The following is a 22875-nucleotide window of genomic DNA, read 5'->3' on the forward strand; positions in this document are numbered from 1 at the left end:
ATGGTGCCGAGGTCCCAGGTTCCGGCTCTGGGTCACTGTCCATGTGTGAGTTTGTATGTTCTCCCCATGTTTGCCTGGGTTTTGCCCCCAAAACCCAAAGATGTACAGGGTGGTGGATTGGCCACGCTAAATTGCCCCTTAATTTGGAAAAATTAATTGGGCACTCTAAATTTATATTTTAAAAATTTGTTGAACATTCAGATTTCCAAAAGAAGGGGGATGTGGTGATATGCATATGCGTAGTAATATAGGTTGTTAGATCTAACGACCTCTGATCAGCAGATGGGGACCATCAGGTCACTCCAGAGATCGAGAATATGGCAGTAAGTCCTATCAGAGGCCAGTCGCATTCGAAGTGGCTTCAGGATAATTCACTAATTATTACCATTTGTATCATAGTTTCTTTAGTTATCTTTCCATGTGTTCATTTTGTCAATAAACAATCTTACTCAGCAAGATGTTCTGTACACATCTCTATCATGGCCACCACAGAGAACATAGTAACCACCTCTCCTGGTTTCTCACTTGTGGCCAAACACGTGGCAGAGGTCAGCAGATTGGAGCCAACTTCTCAACCCGCTGTCAATTTCAGCACTTTTAACCATCCACCTGCTCCTAAACACAATCGCTCTTTGAAGTTAAAATTCCCCGTGGGGTTGTAAACTCAGCTCTTCATCCAATTCAATTTCTCTGCACTGAACCCTTTTCACCTTGATGAGCACACACAGACCAAAACACGAGTTGTGTGCAGAGAGAAGAGCACTCACATTCTCATCAAGATGACATTTATTCATGACTATGCATCAGAGGCCATTTATATGTCATAGCACCAAATATTTGAAAATACTCAGAACTCATCTCACGAGCAGTGCCTCATTAAATGATCGTTGAACCGGTCTAATATTGCTGGTGGCAAATATTATGTTGAAAGTACACAAGGTCGTTTTCAAAGCTCCTCCACATATGTGTTCAAATTTATGCTCCCAAGAGTCTCTGCATCTACAGAGCTGCTAATCAGACCTCATTAATTTTAAAATTTGAAAGAAGTAATTAAAGGAAATTTGAACTATCTTACTTTTTGGTGAGGTCCAATTATTTGTGCAGTAAAGAATATTGGGAGCCAATTAAAAATGGTAGGTTAGAAATCACTGTCATTTACATTCTTGAATGCTTAACGCTCTCATTTCAAACTTTTCTTTCCATTTGTTTAATGGATATGTTAACCCGACATGTTAATCATTCCAATAAAAGAGCACTGAAGAATTGTGCATAAAAAGACTGCAGGACTAATTTCTACTCTACTATTTAAAGCAAAATAGTCTGGCAACACTTTCAAATGATACAACATTTCAGTTGAGCAAATATTTTCTTTGCTTATATTTATAGGCAATGAACGTATCAATAAATTCTCAGTATGCATGGAGTAATTAGATATTTAAAATGAAAATTACTAAATAGTACACATCTTGCAAACCAGGTGCAGTCAGCCTAATTGACTTTACCGAAAGGTGGGATAATTGACTAAATTGCCTATGAAGCGCAATTTTGAGCAGTTGTAAATGTGAAACAAATTATTCTGATTTTCATCATGGATATTATTGCATCAGCTTTTGTTAAGTAGATGCTTCAAATTCAAAAGCACTCAGTAAGGGGAGATCAGTGCATGATGCTGTCGCAGAACAATGAGATGCAAATGTTGTTGCTTTTACCGGTACATTAGTATTTTGACAAAAGGAATGGAAAGAAATCCAAATGTCACAACTGTCGTGAGACTAACTGGTTTAAATTCTGTTCTATTTACAAGGTTAAGGGTGATCTAATGAAGGTGGTTAGAATAATTAAAGCATTTGTCATCTTAGATATAGAGAAACTAATACCTCTAGCGTGAGTGTTCAGAATAAGTGGTTTTTTGAGGGACTGGTTAAATGAGTCCATTTATTCTGAAAAAGGCAGCTTTCAAATTAGGTGGTGAGGGAACTTTAGTTGTGGATTCTGGATCTGTTGAAATTTTCCTGACTAAGATTAATAGATTTTAGTTATGTAAGGATATCAAAGGATAAGGAGCAGAGCTGAGTAATTGGAGTTGAGATATAATCAGCTATGATTTAACTCAATGATCTAACAGGCTCGAGGGGTGAATTACCTACTCCTCTCCTGTTCCTACTTCTTGTTTTTCTAACTCAAAAAGTTTACCAGAGGAACTTTACAACTCCTCCCGCTTGCGGGATCTTCTGTCCCTGCTGAAGTCAGTGGAGTTTTGAACGGTTTGTTGCATTTGACAACCCTGCCCCTGCCGTTACAGGGCTGTAGAATTCCATGCTATCTTTCAAAAGAATAGTGGGGGAATCCTATCACATTGCTCCTTTTATATTTATTGGTTTTAAGTGTTGGCAGCGTAAGCAGGCACAAAAAAATGTACTTTCAACATTACCTGAGGTGAAGCCTTCGAAAGTGTAATGGACAGCTGGAAAAATAATTAACCATGTTTTTATCTTTTCTCAAATGGAATCTTGGCTGATTTCAATCGGTCTCATTTTCCTGTTAAACAAAAGAACGAGATTCAACCTGGCTGTTCTCGCAGCGTTTTAAAAAAGTTGCTTACAATTACAGTTAATAATTAAATTTCCTGTTAATGATGCCTGCCAGAAACCAACGCAAGAATTGACAGGGACCATGTAATTTGGCATCTTTAATGTGTCAAATCATTTAACCAAAAGAAAATGCATCGGAATACTGCACACCCTTAGCTTAGCTTTTTGAGATGGATACATATTTTAAAATTAAACATAGGGTGAGAAAATATAGGAGCATTTTATTACCCTTCTCCTAATCATCATGATATAGTGCCCCTGACATAAATCCAGGAATCACCAAAATAGAACAAACCACATTCAAAGCATTTCAGTTCTTTGATTTCCCAGAAAGTAATTTTAATAATTAGGACATAGAACATACAGTGCAGAAGGAGGCCATTCAGCACATTGAATCTGCACCGACCCACTTAAGCCCTCACTTCCACCCTATCCCCGGAACCCAATAACCCCTCCTAACCTTTTTTGGTCATTATGGGCGATTTAGCATGACCTAACCAATTAATAAGGACATCCTTGATTCCTGACTGGAAATGAATGTTCTGCTTCTGTCCCATCTTTCACAATACAAAATGGGCCTGTACTCTGTTAATTTTTGCCTCTGGTGGATCATTTTATATTTTGACATGCCACGTAACATAGCCACTAGTCTTATTATATATGCTGGGCACTTATTCTGCCTGTTTTCAACAAACTGTCCTTATTATTGTTCGTGTTTTCCAACAGAACATGCATGCAAGCTTCTTGTCATTTTTCACCAGCTATCAGACAGCAACTGTGCTGTGACAGATTTGACTTCACAAGCACAGATGGCTTCTTGACCTGTGTGGTCAGCCCACTGTGACAATGTCTTCATGCAACAGCAACACAGAAAAAAAATGACTGTGCATCAATTACATTCATTTGTGGATTCCTGTCTAGCTTTAGATATTGGGACAGGGCACATAGATACTCATCCCAACAAAGTTTGACCCAGACATCACATTTAGAAATTATTCATTCTAACCATCCATTAATTGACTCATATCCCCTTCAATGTGCCTTTACTTAAACATTTTAATGAAATTCTGCTTCAAATGAAAGTAAAAAAGCTGTTTGAATAATACTTAAATTTCAAGGACAATTCATTCGCACTGGCTGCTCTGAAGGACACTGACGCTATTATTGAATCCATTTGCATGTGAATATTACCAGGTGACTACGCATATTTCTTCGCATACAGCTAAACTAGCAGTGTAAGATTCCACACAAACTCGAGGACTGCAAATTGCAAATGTTCTGCCTGCTACCCCATCTCCATTTTAACTTCAAAAACAGAAATTCTATAATTCAAGCAAGGTATATGTCATCGCTGCACTAAATCTCTGTCTGATTTGACTTATGTTTAATGAAATGAAAATGAAATGAAAATGAAATGAAATGAAAATCGCTTATTGTCAAAAGTAGGCTTCAAATGAAGTTACTGTGAAAAGCCCCTAGTCGCCACATTCCGGCGTCTGTTCGGGGAGGCTGTTGCGGGAATCAAATGAATCAAATCAATGAATGTAATGAATTGTATCTATACTGATAAAGGTCAAGAAGGTCTTGTGGTGCAGTAGGTAGTGTCCCTGCCTCTGAGCCAGAAGCTGTGGGTTCATGTTCCACTCCAGGACTTGATGGCCAAGGAAGGCGCATTCATAATACGGTCAAATAGGTTGAGTGTCAACCTTCAAATCCTTTCAACACACCAATGGCTGGTGACAAGAGTGGGAGAGATTCCTGGTCAGCCATGTTTGATGTGGAGTGGCGGAGTTTGGTGACGAGGGGATTTTCATAGTAACTTCATTGGAGTGTTACTGTAAGCCTACTTGTGACACTAATAAAGATTATCATTATTATTATTGGTCATCATATAATCTAAGAAACTAATTATCTTCTTCTAAACCGTTTCAACAGTCACATTTTTAACCATTTTCAAAACTAAGAATTAGGACATGAGATTCCACAATGGAAAAAATAAAATCGCTTATTGTCACGAGTAGGCTTCAATGAAGTTACTGTGAAAAGCCCCTAGTCGCTGTAATACATTTAAATATATGCAATGGAAATGAAATTTAATTTATTTCTTAAACTCCCACAATTCCAGGAAACATCACTGCTTGAGGTTTTATGGTGTGAGGTAATGCACTTGGTGAGCACGAAGAAGGTAAAGGCATTTACAGTAAATGTAGGCCACCGAGAAATGTAGAGGAAAAGAAGGACCTTAGAGTAAAGGTAAATAAAGTCGTGACAGGTGGTGATTTAATCTGAGGATCACCACACCACAGGCTTGGGGCAAGGTTGAGAAGGCGGGGCCTTCATGAATAACTTCAGCTGGTACAGGAGTACTTGGAATATATGTTGACAGATCCACAAAGGTAGCAGGACAATTAGATAAGGTGGCTACAACGGTAAAAGAGACAGTTATTTTTCAGCTGAGACATAGAACACAAAAATAGGAAAGTTATGCTAGAACTATATAAAACACCAGTTAATCCACAGAGTACTGCATATAGTTCATCTCACCGCATTGCAGAAAGGATGTGATTGCACTAGAGAGGGTACAGAGGTGATTTACGAGGAAGTTGATGGGACTCAAGGATTTTAGCCACAAAAGAAAGATTCAATAGTCTGGAGTTGTTTTCTTGCACATGGGAGATTTAATTCAAGTGTATGAAATTGTGGTGATCTCAATAGAGTGGATAGGAAGGACCTATCCAGGGGACATAGATTTAAAGTAATTGGCAGAAGTTTAACTGGGAGCTGAGAATTTGTTTTCACCCAGACGGTTGTGGGGGTCTGGAGTTCATTGCCTGAAAGGGTGGTAAAGGTATAAACCGCCCCCACCCCCCCCCCCCCCCCCCCCCACCCCCCCAGTCACATTTAAAAAATACTTGGCTTTGCACTTTAGATTCCATAAACTACACTGCTATGGTCGAAGAGCTGGAAAGTTGGAGCCAGATAATTATTTGAGAGAATATGCCTATCTCATTTAAGAATGTAACTGATTTTCTTTTCAAATACCCGAGCTTTACATTGTTTAGCTGGTCTCCATTCATGTACATATTCAGGGTAACTTTCAGAAATGCTGCAGAACAAAATAATTGTTTGCTTTCATCCCTTGTTGGTTTGTTCTTCCCACTTGAAGGTGATATCCTGTACTGGAGTATCAATGCAGCAAACACGTTGTTTCTCCTGCCAGGTTACCAGTCTCCAGATGTGATCGCGAGAGTGAGGGGAAATTTTGCCAACCAGCAGAGACTGTTTGGGCCAAATGGATTCCTATTGTGCCATATATCCTATACCTGTATAAGCTTGGGAGGTGCATGAGTTGGCTTGTTTGGGTGGAGTCAAATCCCCTGAAATTAATGACAGATCCAGAGCCCGATATCGTCCCACCCTTTCATTGGATCCTTTAGGATGGGATTGAAGATAAGCAGGAAATCCCCTTTTATTAGTCAGTTAAATTATTAAGGTACCTAAAAAAAACATTTTAGGATTTCTTTTAATCCTCAATTCTGGATTCCCAGCCAGTGGGTGAGTTTCCCGACTGGACAACAACACAACAGGATCCCTGAAGTGAGTGCTCAATGGGAAGAACTTCTTCAGTGGAGGCTTTGACTGCTTCCACTGGAGAGCTCAAGCCATTGCTTGGTGAGAGGCTGCTTCTGTTCAAAGCATTTCGCCTCAGAGTGCTAGCATTGCTTGAAAAATGCCTGACAACCGGTGAGAAAGAACTTTACCTATCTCGCACTTCTCTCACCCTCAGCTAGGGGGCAATGCACTGTCAAAGGTGCTGTCTTGCAGATAAGATGTGAAGGTAAGGCCCTTCTGCCTGCCTGGGTGGATGTAAAAGCTCCCATGGAACTATTTCGAAGATGGGTAGGAGTTATCCCTGGTGTCTTGACCAATATTTATCTCTCAGCCAACAGCACCAAAGCAAATTATTTGGTCATTACAACATTGCTGTTTGTGAGATACGTTTGCTGTGCAGAACTTTGCTGCTGCGTATACTACATTAGAGCAGTAGCTACATTTCAAGATTATGTTATTTGTTGTGAAGCAATTTCAGACATCTGGTGGTGGTGAAAGACGCTATATAAATGCATATCTCTCTTTTCCAACCTGAAAATGGTGCAGCTGGTTCTGCAAGAATCAAGTCCAGAAGATTTCTTCCTGAATGTTCCCATTGTGGAGTTGGTGGGAGAAATAACCACAACTCAGTCCAACTCTGCATTCCCACCCCCCCCCCCCCCCACCCCCGACACTGACACGCACATATTTACCAGCCAATGTGATGGGATAGTGATCAATAATGGGATCTCTGGCTGTGCTTTTTCTCTTTAACCCAGGTCTACTGAGACCCACTGTAACACCTGTAACCCAGCTAGTGTCAGGTAGCTGAATACCGACCAGAGATCAAGGACTGGATTTTTAACTTAGAGACAGGTAGCGGGAGTCGGGAAATTTAGAGTCAAGCGAGCGGCCCCCAACCCAATGTTGTAAAGGTTCCAGAAGCAGCCCACAGAGGCTGCCAGCTGCCAAGGCAGGCTGTTTAAAAGCTCTGCATCAGTGCTCTTGGATTCAGTCCCAGTTGTAATAGCGACAGCAAAACAAAGAACAGCCCTCTGGCCCTCTCCCCTTACACTCTCTCACCTCCCACACCCTCCCTATGGACTATTTGTGCGAACGCAGGATAACTCAAGCTCACCAGCCACAACACACCCCTGCATGACCCCTCATACCCTCCGTGCCAAACTATGGCATTCCACCCATCCCCAGGACCCCTTATACCTTCCATGTCAAGCTCTGCCTCCACCCAGCCCCCATGGCCCCTCATATCCTCCACCTACCCAAAATAGCCCTTCATTCACTCCATGCCAAGGTATGTCCGCTAGCCACACCCAATGATTCCTCATACTCTCCATGCCAAGCCCTGGAACTTCCATGCCCATTCACCCACTATAAACTCTGTACAAAATAATCAATGAACCCCTTACTCAAAATCATATGTGTTAAAGCATGGGGAAAAAATAGTCATTTATTCAGAACTTCCTATATTCTTAAAAAACACTAATTTCACTACAGCCCTTTCAAAGTGACAATCAACCAGATCCTTTAAAGTATCAATAGCTGAAACTGTAATCAATTGAAAACTCTTTATCTTGTGCAAATGAATATCATGCAATTTACAGAATACATCAGGATGCAAGAACTGTCAATCAGCTGTTCCAACACCCTAATAAAACTGGGGTTGCTGGGAATGGGGTTGGGAATCATGGCTTTGGGTTAAAGTCACCATTTTAACATCTCCATGGACTGTCCCCCCAATTCAATGAAATCCAGCCATAAAGGAGGGATATTCTTAGAAAATCATACAATCCTTATAGTGCAGAAGGAAGCCATTCAGCCCATCGACTCTGCACCGATCCTCTGAAAGAGTACTCCACCCAACTCCACTTTCCCACCCTATTCCTATAACCCCTTAACCTAACCTACACATCCCTAAACACTAAGGGTCAATTTAGCCAGGCCAATCCACCTTACCTGCACATTGGACTATAGGAGGAAACCGGAGCACTCGGAGGAAATCCACGCAGACACAGGGAGAAAGTGCAAACTCCACAGAGTCACCAGAGGACAGATTGAACGCAGGTCCCTGGCGCAGTGAGGCAGCAGTGCTAACCACTGTGCCACCGTGCCACCCTGCATTTGACTGTATTAATCAGTACTGCATGAGATGCTTCATTTACCCACAGAATCTCCCAGGGTACACAACTTTTATTTTGAAAGAAAGTATGTTAATTAGAAAAGTAACCATTCATCTTTACATTCTCTACCATTTAGATACGACTTTGTAGAGGTGGAAGATATCTCTGACACAAACCGAATTATTCGTGGAAGATGGTGTGGAAATAAAGAAGTTCCCCCAAGACTAATATCAAAAAATAATAGGCTTAGGATAACCTTTAAATCAGATGAATATTTTGTGGCCAAGCCTGGATTTCGCATTTATTACTCTCCAGTCGAAGTGGTAAGTAATATTCGTCAGTAGATTTGTAACTCGGAATCACAGATATGATCATCAGTGGACTTTTCAATTCACAGTTTAGTTGAATGATGGAGTTTGGTTTAATTGCTGTGAAGACACTGTCAGTTAGGCTATTACACTCCAGTGTGAATCTAAATGTCATGTGTGATAATCGTGTCTAAAGATACCCCATATAAAGTAACCAATACTGCAATTTGTGTATGTTTCCAGGAAGTTTTTGAAATGAATTTGGAAAGAATGTATAACAATTCTATTACATTGGAAAACAACTTCCCTGTACCTCTCTGTCTCTCCCGCACGTTTCTCCTTTAAGGCACTCTTTAAGACTTTGACCAAGGTTTTGGTCATCTGATCTAATACCTCCTTATGTGGCTCGGTGACATGGGGCGTGATTCTCCAGCCTCCCAGCTGCCTGCTTCCCGGTGGCGGGAGGCGGCATGCCATCCATTGGCAATGGGATTCTCTGTTCCCATCACTGTCAATGGGAATCCCTTTGAAGCCACCCCACCCCGTCAGGAAAGCTATGGGCGGTGCTGTGCTGTCAGTGGTACCAGAAAATCTCACTGCCAGCAAACAGCCAGATAATTTTGGCCATAATTCATCATATAGCTCTCCTGTGAAGCTCTCTGGGATGTTTTATTATTATTTAATTTATGATTATCTATTAAATGAATTTAATTTGTTGACATTGTTCGACACAAGATCGATTGTCAACCTTACTAGCAGTTTATGGAAAATGTTGTATTCCATCATGATACGAATTGACAAAATGGATCTATATTTATCAGAAATTAGCAGCGTCAAAAGAATTCACCTGAAATAAAGATGAGAATTATTTTATACTTTACATGAAGACAGAGATAAATGTATTTGATTATTTACCCTCCTTCTGCAGGCTAAATTGAGGGAGAAGGTAGCACGGTGACGCAGTGGTTAGCACTGCTGCTTCACGGCACCGAGGTTCCAGGATCGATCCCGGCTCTGGGTCACTGTCTGTCTGGAGTTTGCACATTCTCCACATGTTTGTTTGGGTTTCGTCCCCACAGCCCAAAGATGTGCAGGGTAGGTGTTTTGGCCACGCTAAATTGCCTCTTAATTGGAAAAAATGAATTGGGTACTCAAAAAAAAATTTTAAATTGAGAGAGAATATTGGCAAGAGAAGAAGGCAGATAAATCATTCATTGTTCCCAGCATACATGTGGATGTGTGTGAATATGATGCCAGACAGGTCTGCACTGATCCTCTCCGTTGTGTGTCAATGAGAGGACAAGTACTGTGAGTTGACAGCCTCTCAAGTGAACATCCTATGGGATAGTGAATGCCAAGCACTCCAGGAAAAGATTTGTTATTTCCCAAAAGAAAAAATAGAGGTTTCTCAGAGGATAAGTTGTAAAATGAGCAAGTGTTCTGGGGAAAGGTGCATCATAAATGATAGACAGGCTAACCACCTGCCAGATATATCTGGAGGGACTTCTGGAAAATTACAAAATGTTCGTCAAATGCATTCCTCACTCAAAGTAAAAAAGAAACATGAAAGATATACAATCTATTGCCACAAAATAATTACTAAGAAAGATAAATGTTTGTCATGCTGCTTGCCTTGGTTGAGCAAAACCAGTGACTTACACAATGAGTATTTACAATTTGCATTAACTGCTGTCAGCTTGTTTATGCTTTCTCATCTGATTCTGACACGTGAACTAAGCAGTTCATGTTTTGCGGTAGCAAGAAAATGCTATTATTAAAATAATGGAAATTCTTCACCGTAAGCATTAGAATTGTCATTAAAAATATCTTACTTATGCAACACATTTTACATTATAAAAAGTGCCAAGACATTTTGACGGGAGCATTGTAAAACAGAATTCAACACCGAACCGCATAAAGTGCTTCTAGGGCAGAGAGCAAAAAGCTTGGTCAAACAGAGAGGTGTTTAGGAATGTCTTAAAAGTAGGAAAAAAGGGAATGAGAGAAAGAGTCCTATTCCAGGTCTTAGAGCCTGAAGACAAAGCCACCAATGGTAGAGCAATTAAAATTGGTGATGCTCAAGAGGCCAGAATTAGATGAGCGCAGCTATCTTGGAGAGTGGTGACGCTGGAAGATACAACAGAGGTAGGGAGGTGTCAGGCTCCGGAGCAATTTGGAAAAACTGGAATAAAAAGGATGAGAATTTTAAAATTGAAATGTCGCTTGACTGGATGTCAGAGTAGGACAAATAGAATGGGTGATCTAGGTGATCAGGGCTGTAAGTGTGAGTTAGGTCACAGACGGCAGAGTTTTTGATGATTTCAAGTTTACAGAGGGCAGAATGTAAAAGGCTGGCCTTGTGTATAGTGGAACAATCAAGTCCAGAGATTAAAAAGGAATGGATAAGGATTTCAGCAGGAGACTAACTAAGGCAGGGTGGAGACTATCGATATAACAAGTGGAAATAGGAGATTTTAATGATAGTGTTGACCTGTGGTTTGGAGCCTATCCCAATGTCAAGTTTGGCACGAAGGCTGCAAACAGATTGGTTCAGCCTCAGTTTCCAGGAAGAGGGAAGTTGGGGTTAGGGAGTGGTGTTCGGAGCAGGGACAGAAAACAATGTCTTCAGTCTTCCCAATATTTAGTTGAAGAAAACTTCTGCTTGTCCAGTCCTGTGTGTGAGACAAGAATCTGATAATTTAGTAATTAATGGTGGAGGATGGAGGAGTCCATAGTGGCAAAGGTGAGAAAGAATTGGGTGTCTTCAGCATACATATGAAAATTAACACTTTTGTCTTCTCATGGTGTTGCCAATGAGCAGAATGTAATTGAGAAATAGGAGGGGGCCAAGGATAAATCATTTGAGGACCAGCAGAGGTAATGGTTGATTGCAGGAACAGAACCCATTGCAAGTGACACAATTAATAGGAATGGAACCAAGCACATTCAGTCGCACCCAGCAGGTAGACAATAGAGAGGCACTGGAGGAGGATAATGTTGTTAACCATGTCAAAGTGTGCAGACAGGCTGGGATAGACAAGGAGGGATAATTTGCCTGTGTCATAGTTTCACAGCATAAGATTTGTGACTTTGATTAGATGCATCTTGGACTGGGACAAGGGAAGAAATCTAATTAGAGGGATTCAGACATGAACTTCTGGGAAAGACGCGCACAGATTTGGGAGGCAACAACATGTCAAGACCCTAAGACGTAGGGGCAGAAGTAGTCCATTCAGCCCATCGTGTCTGCTATTTAATTAGATCATGATTGATCTGATATGATAATCCTCACCTCCAATTTCCTGTTTTATCCCTGGTAACCCTTGATTCCCTTACTGATTAAAAACCTGCCAACTCAGTCTTGAGCATACTTAACGACCCAGCCTCCACAGCTCTCTGTGGTAAGGAATTCCACAGCTACGCTACCCTCTGAGAGAAGAAATTCCTCATCTTTGTCGTAAACGGGTGACCGCTTACTCTGAGATTATTCCCTCTAGTTCACAAAGGGAAACAGCCTTTCAACATCTACCCTGTCAAGCCCCCTGCGACTTCTAGATTTCTCAATAAGGTCACCTCTTATTCTTCTGAACTCCAATGACTCCTGAACCCCCCCCCACCCCATAGGAAAATCCCTCCATACTCGGGATCAATGTAATAAACCTTCTCTGTACTCCAATTCCAGTATATCTTTCCTTCATTAAGTGTCCAAAACTGTTCACAGCATTCCAGACATAGTGTAACTATTGCCTGGTATAGTTTTAGCAAGATTTCCCTCTTTTTATACTCCATTCTCTTTGAAATAAAGGCCAGCATTTCATTTGACTTCCAATTACCTGCTGAACTTGCATGCTAACCTTTTGTGATCCCCAAATCTCTCTGTGCGCAGTTTTCGGCAGCCTTTCTCCAATTAAATGATATTCAGCTCCTTTATTCTTCCAAACAAATCACTTGATTTCACATTTTCCTGCATTGTATTCCCACTGCCAAGTTTTTGCCCACTCACTTAACCTGTTTATAGCCCTCCATAGACTCTTCATGACATCCTCACCATTTGCCTTCCCATCTATTTTTGTGTTATCCGCAAACTTGGCAATAGTGCATTCACTTCCCTCCTCCAAGTCATTAATATATATTGCACATAATTGTGTCCCAGCACTGTTCGCTGTGGCACTCCACTAATTACAGGTTGCCATCCAAAAAAGGTCCCTCTTATCTCAACTCTCTGTCTTCTATTAGTTAGGCAATCCTCTATCCATGTTAATATACTACCCAACACCATGGGCTCTTATCTTATTAAGTAGCTTTTTGTGTGGTACTAACCACATGAGCACTTGTCTGGCAGCTCCATTACCTCGGGAGGATGGAGATTTGCAGTCGCAACTTAGCTACCATTCACCATTATGCCCCTTGTAGTGATCCTCCTCCATCCCTTCCTCCCTTCTTCCCAACTACTCCTGGAGCTGATGACCAATGGCTCAGAGTCAATGGCAGCTCTACCCTTCCCAGGATCTGGTTGTCGTGAGAACCCTCTGGGTCAAAACTACTGCCATGTGGTTTTCACCAAATAGTGAGGCATAGCAAATGAGAAAGCTCTCATACATTCTCCACATCTTTATTTGGGTTTTCTTTCAGCTGTTCATTTGTGCTGACCTTGAACTCAACCTACCTTAGCAAACCAACCCCCTGCAATGGTTTGCATTTGGACATCAAAGTGTTGCCTTGGTATGGAGCTCGCTTTGTCTCAGGATGGTGCATGTTTCATTTCAACTTCACTTCAAACATTCCTGTACCAGCCTCCCCGAACAGGCTCCGGAATGTGGCAACTAGGGGCTTTTCACAGTAACTTCATTTGAAGCCCACTTGTGACAATAAGCGATTTTCATTCATTTTTATTTCATTTCATTGTCATTTCAACTATCTCCACTACTTCTTAACATCTCAATGTCACCCACGAATTATGCCCCAACATCATCAAATCTCCCCCCCAGTAACCCTTGGGTTTTCTCCCATCACTCTGGACCCTAGCTGAGCCAACTCCCGTCAATGTTACTATGCACAGCCTGATCATCCCCACTCCTGTAATCTAGGTCACCATCCTTGTACCCCTCAATGAACGCCCTCGGATGGGAAATATACCTGCCATACCGGACCCTGACTCTCCCATCCTACTGCATCCCATTTCTTCCTCTCATACTCATCGTGCCCTCATATCACGAGCACCACCAGTTCCTCCTCCAGAACCCCAATGCCAACTCAACTGCCCTCTCCCTCTGAAACACTCTGACCCCACCACACCTCCCCTCTTCCCATACATACCTTTCTTTCCCCCCACACTCTATCCCTTGTTTTCATCCATACCCCCCTCTTCTCTTCTGGAGCCTCCCTTTGAGTTTTTTGAAAATCCCATCCCTCCGCACCCCCTGCCCACCCATCCCCCTGCCCACCCACCCCCTGCCTCACACACCAAAACTGCAGCCAGCATCGACTCCGTATTCTCCCTCACAGAGTGCACGCTGTCAATGTCCACTAGGGTTACAAAACAACATAAATTCCCGCAGGTGAGGCATTGGTCGGAGGAACACAATTCTGTCCTGATGTTCTTTTAATGAACGTGCATGAGATACAAAGTGGGTTCCTGCTGAGCTTCAGCGGGAACCATCAACTTGCCTTGAACATCAAGAGGGGACAATCCTAACCAGGTTTCCCAACGTCAGTAACCCAATCTGATGCTCCCTGTCATTTTTTTTAAAAATTCATTTACGTCACTGGTTAGGCCAACAGTTATTGCCCATCCCAAGTTGACTTTCAGAAGATGGTGGTGAGCTACCTACTTAAACTGCTGCAGTCTATGGTGTAGGTACATTCACTGTGTTGTTAAGGAGGGAGTCCCTGGATTTTGACCCAGCGACAGCGAAGGAACGATGATACATTTCCAAGTCAGGGCGGTGAGTGACTTGGAATGGAAACTCCAGGTGGTGGTGTTCCCAGATATCCGCGACTCTTGTCCTTTTATATATAGTGGTCATGGGTTTGGAAGGTGTTGTCTAAGGAACCTTGGTGGAGTGCAGTGACTCTTATACATGGTACACACGGCTGCCACTGTTCGTCGATGGTGGAGAGTTTGAATGCTTGTGAAAAGGAGAGAAATCAAGTGGGCTGCTTTGTCCTGGATAGTGCCGAGCTTTTTGAGAGTTGCCGGAGCATCACTCATCCAGGCAAGTCGCTCACCTGATGAAGGAGCTGTGGTCCGAAAGCTAGTGATTCCAAACAAATCTGTTGGATTTTAACCTGGTGTTGTAAGACTTCTTACTGAGGAACTCCTGCAGTGATGTCCTGGAGCTGAGGTGATTGAACTCCAACCACCACAACCACCTTCCTTTGTCCAGGTGTGACTCCAACCAGCAGTTTTATTCCCTCTGATTCCCATTGACTCCAGTTTAGCTAGGGCTCCTTGATGCCATACTCAATCAAATGCTGCCTTGATATCAAAGGCAGTCACTCTCACCTCACCTCTATACTCAGCTCTTTTGTCCATGTTTGAACCAAGGCTGTAATGCGGTCAGGAACTGAGTGACACTGGCGGAACCCCAATTGAGCAGGTTATTGCTGAGTAAGTACCGTTTGGTAACACTTGATGACTCATTCCCTCACTTTGACTGATAGGGCGGTAATTGGCTGGGTTGGATTTGTCCTGTTTCTTGTGTATAGGACAGACCTGGGCAATTTTCCACATTGCTGGGGAGGTGCCAGTGTTGTAGCTGTATGTGAAAAGGTTCCACTTGAATCAAATAGTGTACATGCTTGTACATGGTTATTATGATAGCAGATAAGAGGAGCGGGGGGATGAGAGACCCCTGGTCAGAATAGTAACATGGAACGTGAGGGCGTGAGGGGCGTCCGTGAAGAGGTTGAGGGTTTTTACACATTTAAAGAGCTTAAACGCCAATGTTGTGGTACTGCAGGAGACTCATCTGAGGGTGAAGGGTCAGGTAAGGCGTTGCGTGAGTCAGGTTTTCCATTCGGGATTTGATAGCGGGTCTGGGGAGTAGCGGTATTGGTGAGCAAGAGAGTGAGCTTTCAGATTCAGAAGGTGGTGGCGGACCAGGGAGGCAGGTATGTGATAGTGACAGAGGTGTTAGAGGGGAGCTTGGTGGCACTGACGAGCGCATATGGCCCAACTGGGATGATACGGGGTTGGTGAAGACAGTGCTGGGCGCCTTTCGGATTTTGGATTCCCACAAGTTAATAATGGTGGGAGGGGCATTGGAATATGGTGCAAGAGCCGAGGATGGACAGGTCTTAGCCACGCTCGCTGGCCCAGTAAGCGGGGAGGGGGGGGGGGTGGTGGGGGGCGATGGCACTGGCTGGGCTCATGAGAGGGATGGGAGGAGTGGACCCATGGAGGTCTTACGTCCGATGGAACGGGAGTATTCATTTTCCTCCCCGGTACATAAAGTGTATTCAAAGATAGAGGGCGAGATTCTCCGCAAATGCGGAGAATCGTAAAGGCTGCCGTGGGACAGGCCGTGACCTACGGCAGCCTTCACGCCCACTTCCGGGGCCGATTCTCCCCCCCGAGCGGGGCTAGGAGCGCGGCCCCGTGCGTCACAGCGACGCGGCCTTGACGACGGTCGTCAAGGCCGCACATCAAGCGTCACGCCGGCTGACGCGGCCGATGACGTCGGCAGCGCATGCGCAGGTTGGAAAATGCCAACCCACGCATGCGCAGTTGCCGTCTTTTCCCACAGCCGCCTCGCAAGACGTAGCGGCTTGATCTTGTGGGGCGGCGGAGGGAAAAGAGTGCGTCCGTTACGGACGCACGGCCCGCGATCGGTGGGCACCAATCATGGGCCTATGCCCCCCTTGGCACGGCCGTGGTACTGCCGGGCCAATCGGGCCCCCAGATGACCCAAACGGGCATCTGGCGCCCGTTTCACGACGGCTGCGAGCAGGTGTGTTTGCTGCCATGTTGAAACGGGCGTGAAGGCCCGGCCGCTCGGGCCATCGGGCCATCGGCCTCGGAGAATCGCCGCTCGCCACAAAAAACGGCAAGCGCCAATTCGTGGCGTGGGTCGGGCGTGGGGGGGGGGGGGGAGAATAGCGGGGGGGAGTGAAAAATGTCGGGAGGCTCTCCTGCTATTCTACCACCCGGCGTGGGGGGCGGAGAATCACACCCAGACTTTTTCACGGTGGGGAAGGCGCTATTGGCTGGGGTTAGGAGGTCCAATTATTCAGCAATAGCGATTTCAGGCCATGATCCGCATTGGGTTGATCTCGTTTTGGAGAAGAGGGTGGCCGGGACCCGGGTAGAGAATGGACTTGGGTTCATTCCAATCCTATGACTCACCACGGCAATGGGTACATAGGTGATCTGTTCTCAGGCTTATGTTATTACTTCATCCAGTCAGTCACAGATTGACTTTCATCCGGTGGGAAATTTCGGCATCAGCTCAAGGTGGTCCAGCTTGGACCAGAGCTCAACATGTGAGGAATGACATGGGAAAACAAAGCATGCCATTTCCTTCCTTCCAGGGTGGCATGGGGGCACAGTGGTTGGCACTGCTGCCTCACAGCGGCAGGGACCCCGGTTCAATTCCAACCTCAGCTGACTGTCTATGTGGAGTCTTGCACGTTCTCTCCGTGTCTACGTGGCTTTTCTCCAGATCCTCCGGTTTCCACCCACAGTCCAAAGATGTGCAGGTTAGGTGGATTGCCAATGATAAAATTGACCTGTAGGTTAGGTGGGATTATGTGGATATGGTTATGGAGTGGGCCTAGGTAGGGTGCTCTTTCAGAGGGTCAGTGCAGAGTTGATGGGCTGATTGGCCTCCTTCTGAACAGTCGGGATTCTATGGCTCCTAGAAAACACAAGTGAATCTCTATTTGACATGACTCAAGGTCATTTGAAAAATAGTGCTCTATGTGACATTACTATCAAGTGAGAAATTTACATACAATTCAATTTATTAAAAATAACTTTGGGAGTGCAGTTGGAATTATTGACATAAGAATACATATCAATGTCTGTGTGTGGTGTCTTAAAATTCGGGAGAGATGGCAAGGAGATTGTGAGGTGTATGACAACTGGGATGTTGAGGTCTGGAATCATGATCATGGGCTGCGAGTATGACTGACAAAGTCAGCATTTATTATCCTTCCGAATTGCTTTTGAGAAGTTGCTGGGGTGCCGCCTTCTTGAACTGCTGCAGTCCATTTGGTGTAGGTACACCCACAGTGCTCTTAGAAAGGGAGTTCCAGGATTTTACCAGACGATGGTGAAGAAATGGCAATACAGTTCCACGTCAGTACAGTGTGTGGCTTGGAGGGGAACTTGCCGGGGTTGGGCTTCCATGCATGTGCTGCTGTTGCCCTTCTTGGTGGTAGAGGTCATAGATTTGGAAGGTGCTGCCAAAGCAACTTCCCAAGGCTCTTGCTTACATATAGTACGCACAGCTACCACTGTATGCTGGTGGTGGAGGAAGTGAATCTTTCAGGCAATGGATGAGATAATGATTGAATGGGCTGCTTTGCCATTGACGGCTGTTTCGCTCCAGGTAACTAAGCAGTATTCCGTCATGACTTGTGCCTTGGCGATGATGGACAGGCTTTGGGGAGTTCAGAGGTGAGGTATTTGCTGCAGAATTGGCAACCTCTGACCTCTTTCATAGTCACAGTATTAATATGGCTAGCCCTGTCAGTGGGACACAACATAACCAGGGATGATGATGGAAGAGTCTGGGACCTAAGCGTTAAGGCATGATTCAATGAGTGTTATTATATCTGGTTGATTCTTGATTAATCTCTGGGACAGTTGTCCCAACTGACACAAGTCTCCAGATGTTCGAGAAAAGGACTTTGCAGAGTCGACTGGGCTGACGGTGCCTTTGTTGTTTCCGGTGCCGAGGTGATGTGAAAAAGCAACCCAAAGAGTGGAAGCCACTAAGAAGAATAACACTATGCTATTTGCTATGGTTTCTTCAAGCACACTGTACCTTTTCTTGGTATATTCATTGGCATTTCCTGGAAGAAAACCTTGTTGTACAGAAATTGCTCGTATAAATCAGGGTCTGAACATAATAAAGCTGCAGAGTTTACAAGTCACCTTAGGCTGTGGGTGCAGAGTGAGGCTAAACAAAGAAAAAAAGAAACCATGAAATGTTTGGATATGAAAAGATCAGCCGTGAGAGGGAAGGGGAATTGTTCTGAGGTGAATTCTGAGAACATTGCAGCATTCAGTTAATCTGAATTTAGTCCCGCACACAATTCAGTTTCTTCCCATGAAATTCAACATTCAGTACAAATAAATACCTGTGACGGTCCAAAACTGTCAAATCCCGTCCTTGAAGCTGAGACTTTATAACTAACTGAGACTGATAATAAATACAACGTTGCGCATTCATACAGTTAAATTGTTACATTGTGACACTGAGTCCTTACAAGTTCACTTCACAAAAAAAACTCTTCAAAACATTCATTTTCTAACATTGCAAAAATGGAGAGTTTGGATTGAGCTTCACAGTAAAGCAATAACAAATCAGCTGCAAGCCAGAAAACCTGATGTGGAGATGCCGGCAGTGGACTGGGGTGAGCACAGTAAGAAGTCTTACTACACCAGGTTAAAGTCCAACATGTTTGTTTCAAACACTAGCTTTCGGAGCACTGCTCCTTCCTCAGGTGAATGAAGAGGTATGTTCCAGAAACATATATAGAGACAAATTCAAAGATGCAAGACAATGCTTAGAATGTGAGCATTTGCAGGTAATTAAGTCTTTACAGATCCAGAAATAGGGGTAACTCCAGGTTAAAGAGGTGTGAATTGTCTCAAGCCAGGACAGTTGGTAGGATTTCACAAGCCCAGGCCAGATGGTGGGGGATGAATATAATGCGACATGAATCCCAGGTCCAGGTTGAGGCCGCACTCGTGTGGGCTTAATTACCTGCAAATGCTCGCATTCTAAGCATTGTCTTGCATCTTTGAATTTGTCTATTTATATGTTTCTGGAACATACCTCTTCATTCACCTGAGGAAGGAGCTGTGGTCCGAAAGCTCGTGTTTGAAACAAACATGTTGGACTTTAACCTGGTGTTGTAAGACTTCTTACTGAGCTAGAAAACTGAAAGCATCACATTTCGTAAAATCTTTCAACATGTCTTCCTTTATAAATTGATCTCATTGCAAGTGTGAGCCACATCATGCAATTTACCTTCATTATACAAAATAAACACAGCTACTATTGCAAAATCACTTCATTAGAGGGACATTAATGAATTTGGTTGCAGTATTCATGAGAACCCACTCTTCCCCCCACCTCCTCACCCCCCCCCACCCCCCACTCTCCCCCCCCCCCCCCCCCCCCCCCCCCGCACCTTGTCAGGAAGAGCACATTGAACACTTTCATCACAAAGCTACAAGATACATGAATCACATGAATAAGGACCTTGATCAATGGACGTTTATTTTGTTCTGTTTCAGGACGATTTACAGCCGCAGCCCTCAAAATCGAACTGGGAAGCGGTCACAAGTTCTGTATCGGTAAGTAATTTTTTACGCTGTTCTGTTACAAAGTATTTAATACATTTTGTCATCCAGAAATACCCTTAAGGTCAGATCAGTATAGACCATAATTAGCCCCTCAAACCTCTTTTGCCATTTACTGAGGTCATGGCTGTGACCTCGGGCGGGATTCTCCCTCAATCGGCAGGATGGCCCAACACCGGCGCCAAGAACGGCTCGAACCACTCCGGTGTCGGGCCACCCAGAAGTTGCGAAATCCTCCGCACTTCTGGGGGCTAGGCCGGCGGCGGTGGGGTTGGCACCACGCCAATTGGCACCGAAGGGCTGCCATGGTCCCGTGCATGTGCAGCACCGTCGGCGTGTTCCTGAGCATGCACATGGGGCCTTGTTCTTCGCGCAGGCCATGGAGAAGCCCTACAGAGGCCGGCGCAGAGGGAAAGAGTGCCCCCATGGCACAGGCCCGCCTGCAGATCGGTGGGCCCCGATCGCGGGCCAGGCCACCATGCCCCCCCCTCCCGGGGCCAGATCCCCCTGCACCCCCCTGAGGACCCCACTAGATGGCCGACAAGCCAGGCCCTGCCATGGTGGACCATGTCCATTTCACGGCGGCGGGACTGGCCGAAAACGGGTGGCCGCTCAGCCCATCGGGGCCCGGAGAATTGCCGGGGGGGGGGGGGCTGCCAACAGTCTCCAACCGGTGCGGCATAAACCCTACCCGCAAACCGGCAGCCGGCGTCGGAGCGGCGGGGTGGGATTCACATCGCCCCCCCCCCGGGGATTCTCTGACTCGGCGGGGGGGTCGGAGAATCCCGCCCCTTATTCCTTAATATTTTGGGGATAACAAAAATCTATCAATGTCAGATTTAAAATCATCAGTTGATCTCGCTATTTGTGGAAAAAAAGAGTTCTAAACTTCTACTCTGCTTTGTGTGCAGAAATCTTTTCTAATTTCACTCCATACTCTTCCCTTGGTAATAGACTCCCCAATAATACAATCTTTCTGTTTCTCTGAATATTTTGAAAACTTTGATCAAATCACCTTCTAAATTCTAGGGAAATATTATTAGTTTGCATAATCAATCCTGGGATAACCAAGAAGCTTGGGTACAATTCTGGTAAAGATATGCTGCACTCCCTCCAAGGTATGTACCCTTTCTGAGGTGTGGTGCCCAGAACTAATCACGGTATTCCAGATATGGCCAGATCAAAGCTTTATTTAGCCAGAGCTTGACTTCTACCCTTGTATTCTAATTATTTAGGTATAAAACCCAGCTCCAATAGCCATTATATGTTTTAGGTACCTGTTTGTGCTATTTTAATGATCTAAATGCCTGGAACACCAAGTCTTATGGAATTATTATGGCACCGAAGGTGGCCATTCAGCCCATTGAGTTCATGCCAGCACTCCTTACAGCAATCCATTTTGTCCATGTCCCTGCTCTCTAATAATAATCTTTATTATTGTCACAAGTAGGCTTACATTAAAACTGCAATGAGGTTACTGTGAAAATCCCCATAGCCCTGCAAGTGCCCATTCAAGTTTCTTTTGAAATCATTGATTGTTTCTGCATCCACGACCAATATAGACAGCAAGTTTCAGATCATTACCACTTGCTGTATAAAAAAACATTCTTCCTCACATTCCCTTTTATTACTTGCACAAAATCTTATATCTGTGTCCCCTGGTCATTGCTAATTGGAACGGCTTTTCCTTGTATACTTTATCTAAACTTCTCATCATCTTGTACACTTCCATCAGATCTCAATTCATTTTCTTTTACCCTGAGGAAAACAAACCTAGCTTCTCCAATCTCATCTCACAATGAAAATCCCTCATGGAAACTAAAAGTAGGAACAGGAGTGGGCCATTTGGCCCATCGAGTCTGCTCTGTCAATCAATGTGATCATCGCTGATCTTCTACCTCAATGCCACAGTCCCTCTCTCCATACCGTTTGATGCCTTTTGTACCTAGAAATCTATTTCTTTCTTAAATACGTTTAGTGACTTGGCCTCCATAGCCTTCTGTGGTAGAGAATTCCACAGGTTCTCTACCCTCTGAAGAAATTTCTCTTCACTTCAGTCCAATATGATTTACCCCATATCCTGAGACCGTGATTCCTTGTTCTAAACCCCTCCAGCCAGGGGGAACATTACCCCTGCATCAAGTATGTCCATCCCTGTCAGAATTGTAAACATTTCAATGAGATCCCCCTCACTCTTCTAAACTCCAGTGAATACAGGCCAAGTCAACCCAATCTCTCCTCATACGACAATCCTGCCATCCCAGGGGTTAGTCTGGTAAATTTCCTCAGCGTCCTTTTAAGGACCCTCACATCCTTACTAAAGTTTTGTGGCCAGAACTGGACGCAATAATCTAATTGTGTCCTAATTAGAGCTTTAGAAAAGTTCAGCATACCTAATCAATGTCCATATTTATGAAGGCTAAGATCCTATATGCTTAGCTGACTTCTAAATCTATACACATGAACCGCAGCTCACTCTGTCTCTGCACACACTTTGGAACTGTGGCATTAAGTAGATATTGCTTCTCTCTCCCGCTTCTGCCAAAATACATCATCTCACATTTATCAGCCTTTTCTGCTAGCCTATCCAGATACTAATGCAGTTGATATGTATCATCCTCATTCTTTGGTTTCATCGTCAGATTTTGAAATTGTACTGTATTCCAAGATCCAAGTCATTTATATCTCGCAAAAAAGCAGTGATCCCA

General features: G+C 44.1%; 1 protein-coding gene across 2 annotated transcripts in view; it reads left to right on the forward strand.

Moving 5' to 3' along the window:
* The window catches only part of pdgfd (platelet derived growth factor d), a 212656-nt gene that overhangs the window by 135210 nt on the left and 54571 nt on the right, over nt 1-22875 (forward strand). For both annotated transcript variants that reach the window (XM_038818181.1, XM_038818180.1), the window contains exons 3-4: nt 8457-8643; nt 20102-20161. In XM_038818181.1, the coding sequence (XP_038674109.1) occupies nt 8457-8643; nt 20102-20161 (247 nt within the window). The remainder of the gene's footprint in view (nt 1-8456; nt 8644-20101; nt 20162-22875) is intronic.

Source organism: Scyliorhinus canicula, chromosome 14, assembly GCF_902713615.1.
Source record: "Scyliorhinus canicula chromosome 14, sScyCan1.1, whole genome shotgun sequence".
Classification (NCBI taxonomy): Eukaryota; Metazoa; Chordata; class Chondrichthyes; order Carcharhiniformes; family Scyliorhinidae; genus Scyliorhinus; species Scyliorhinus canicula.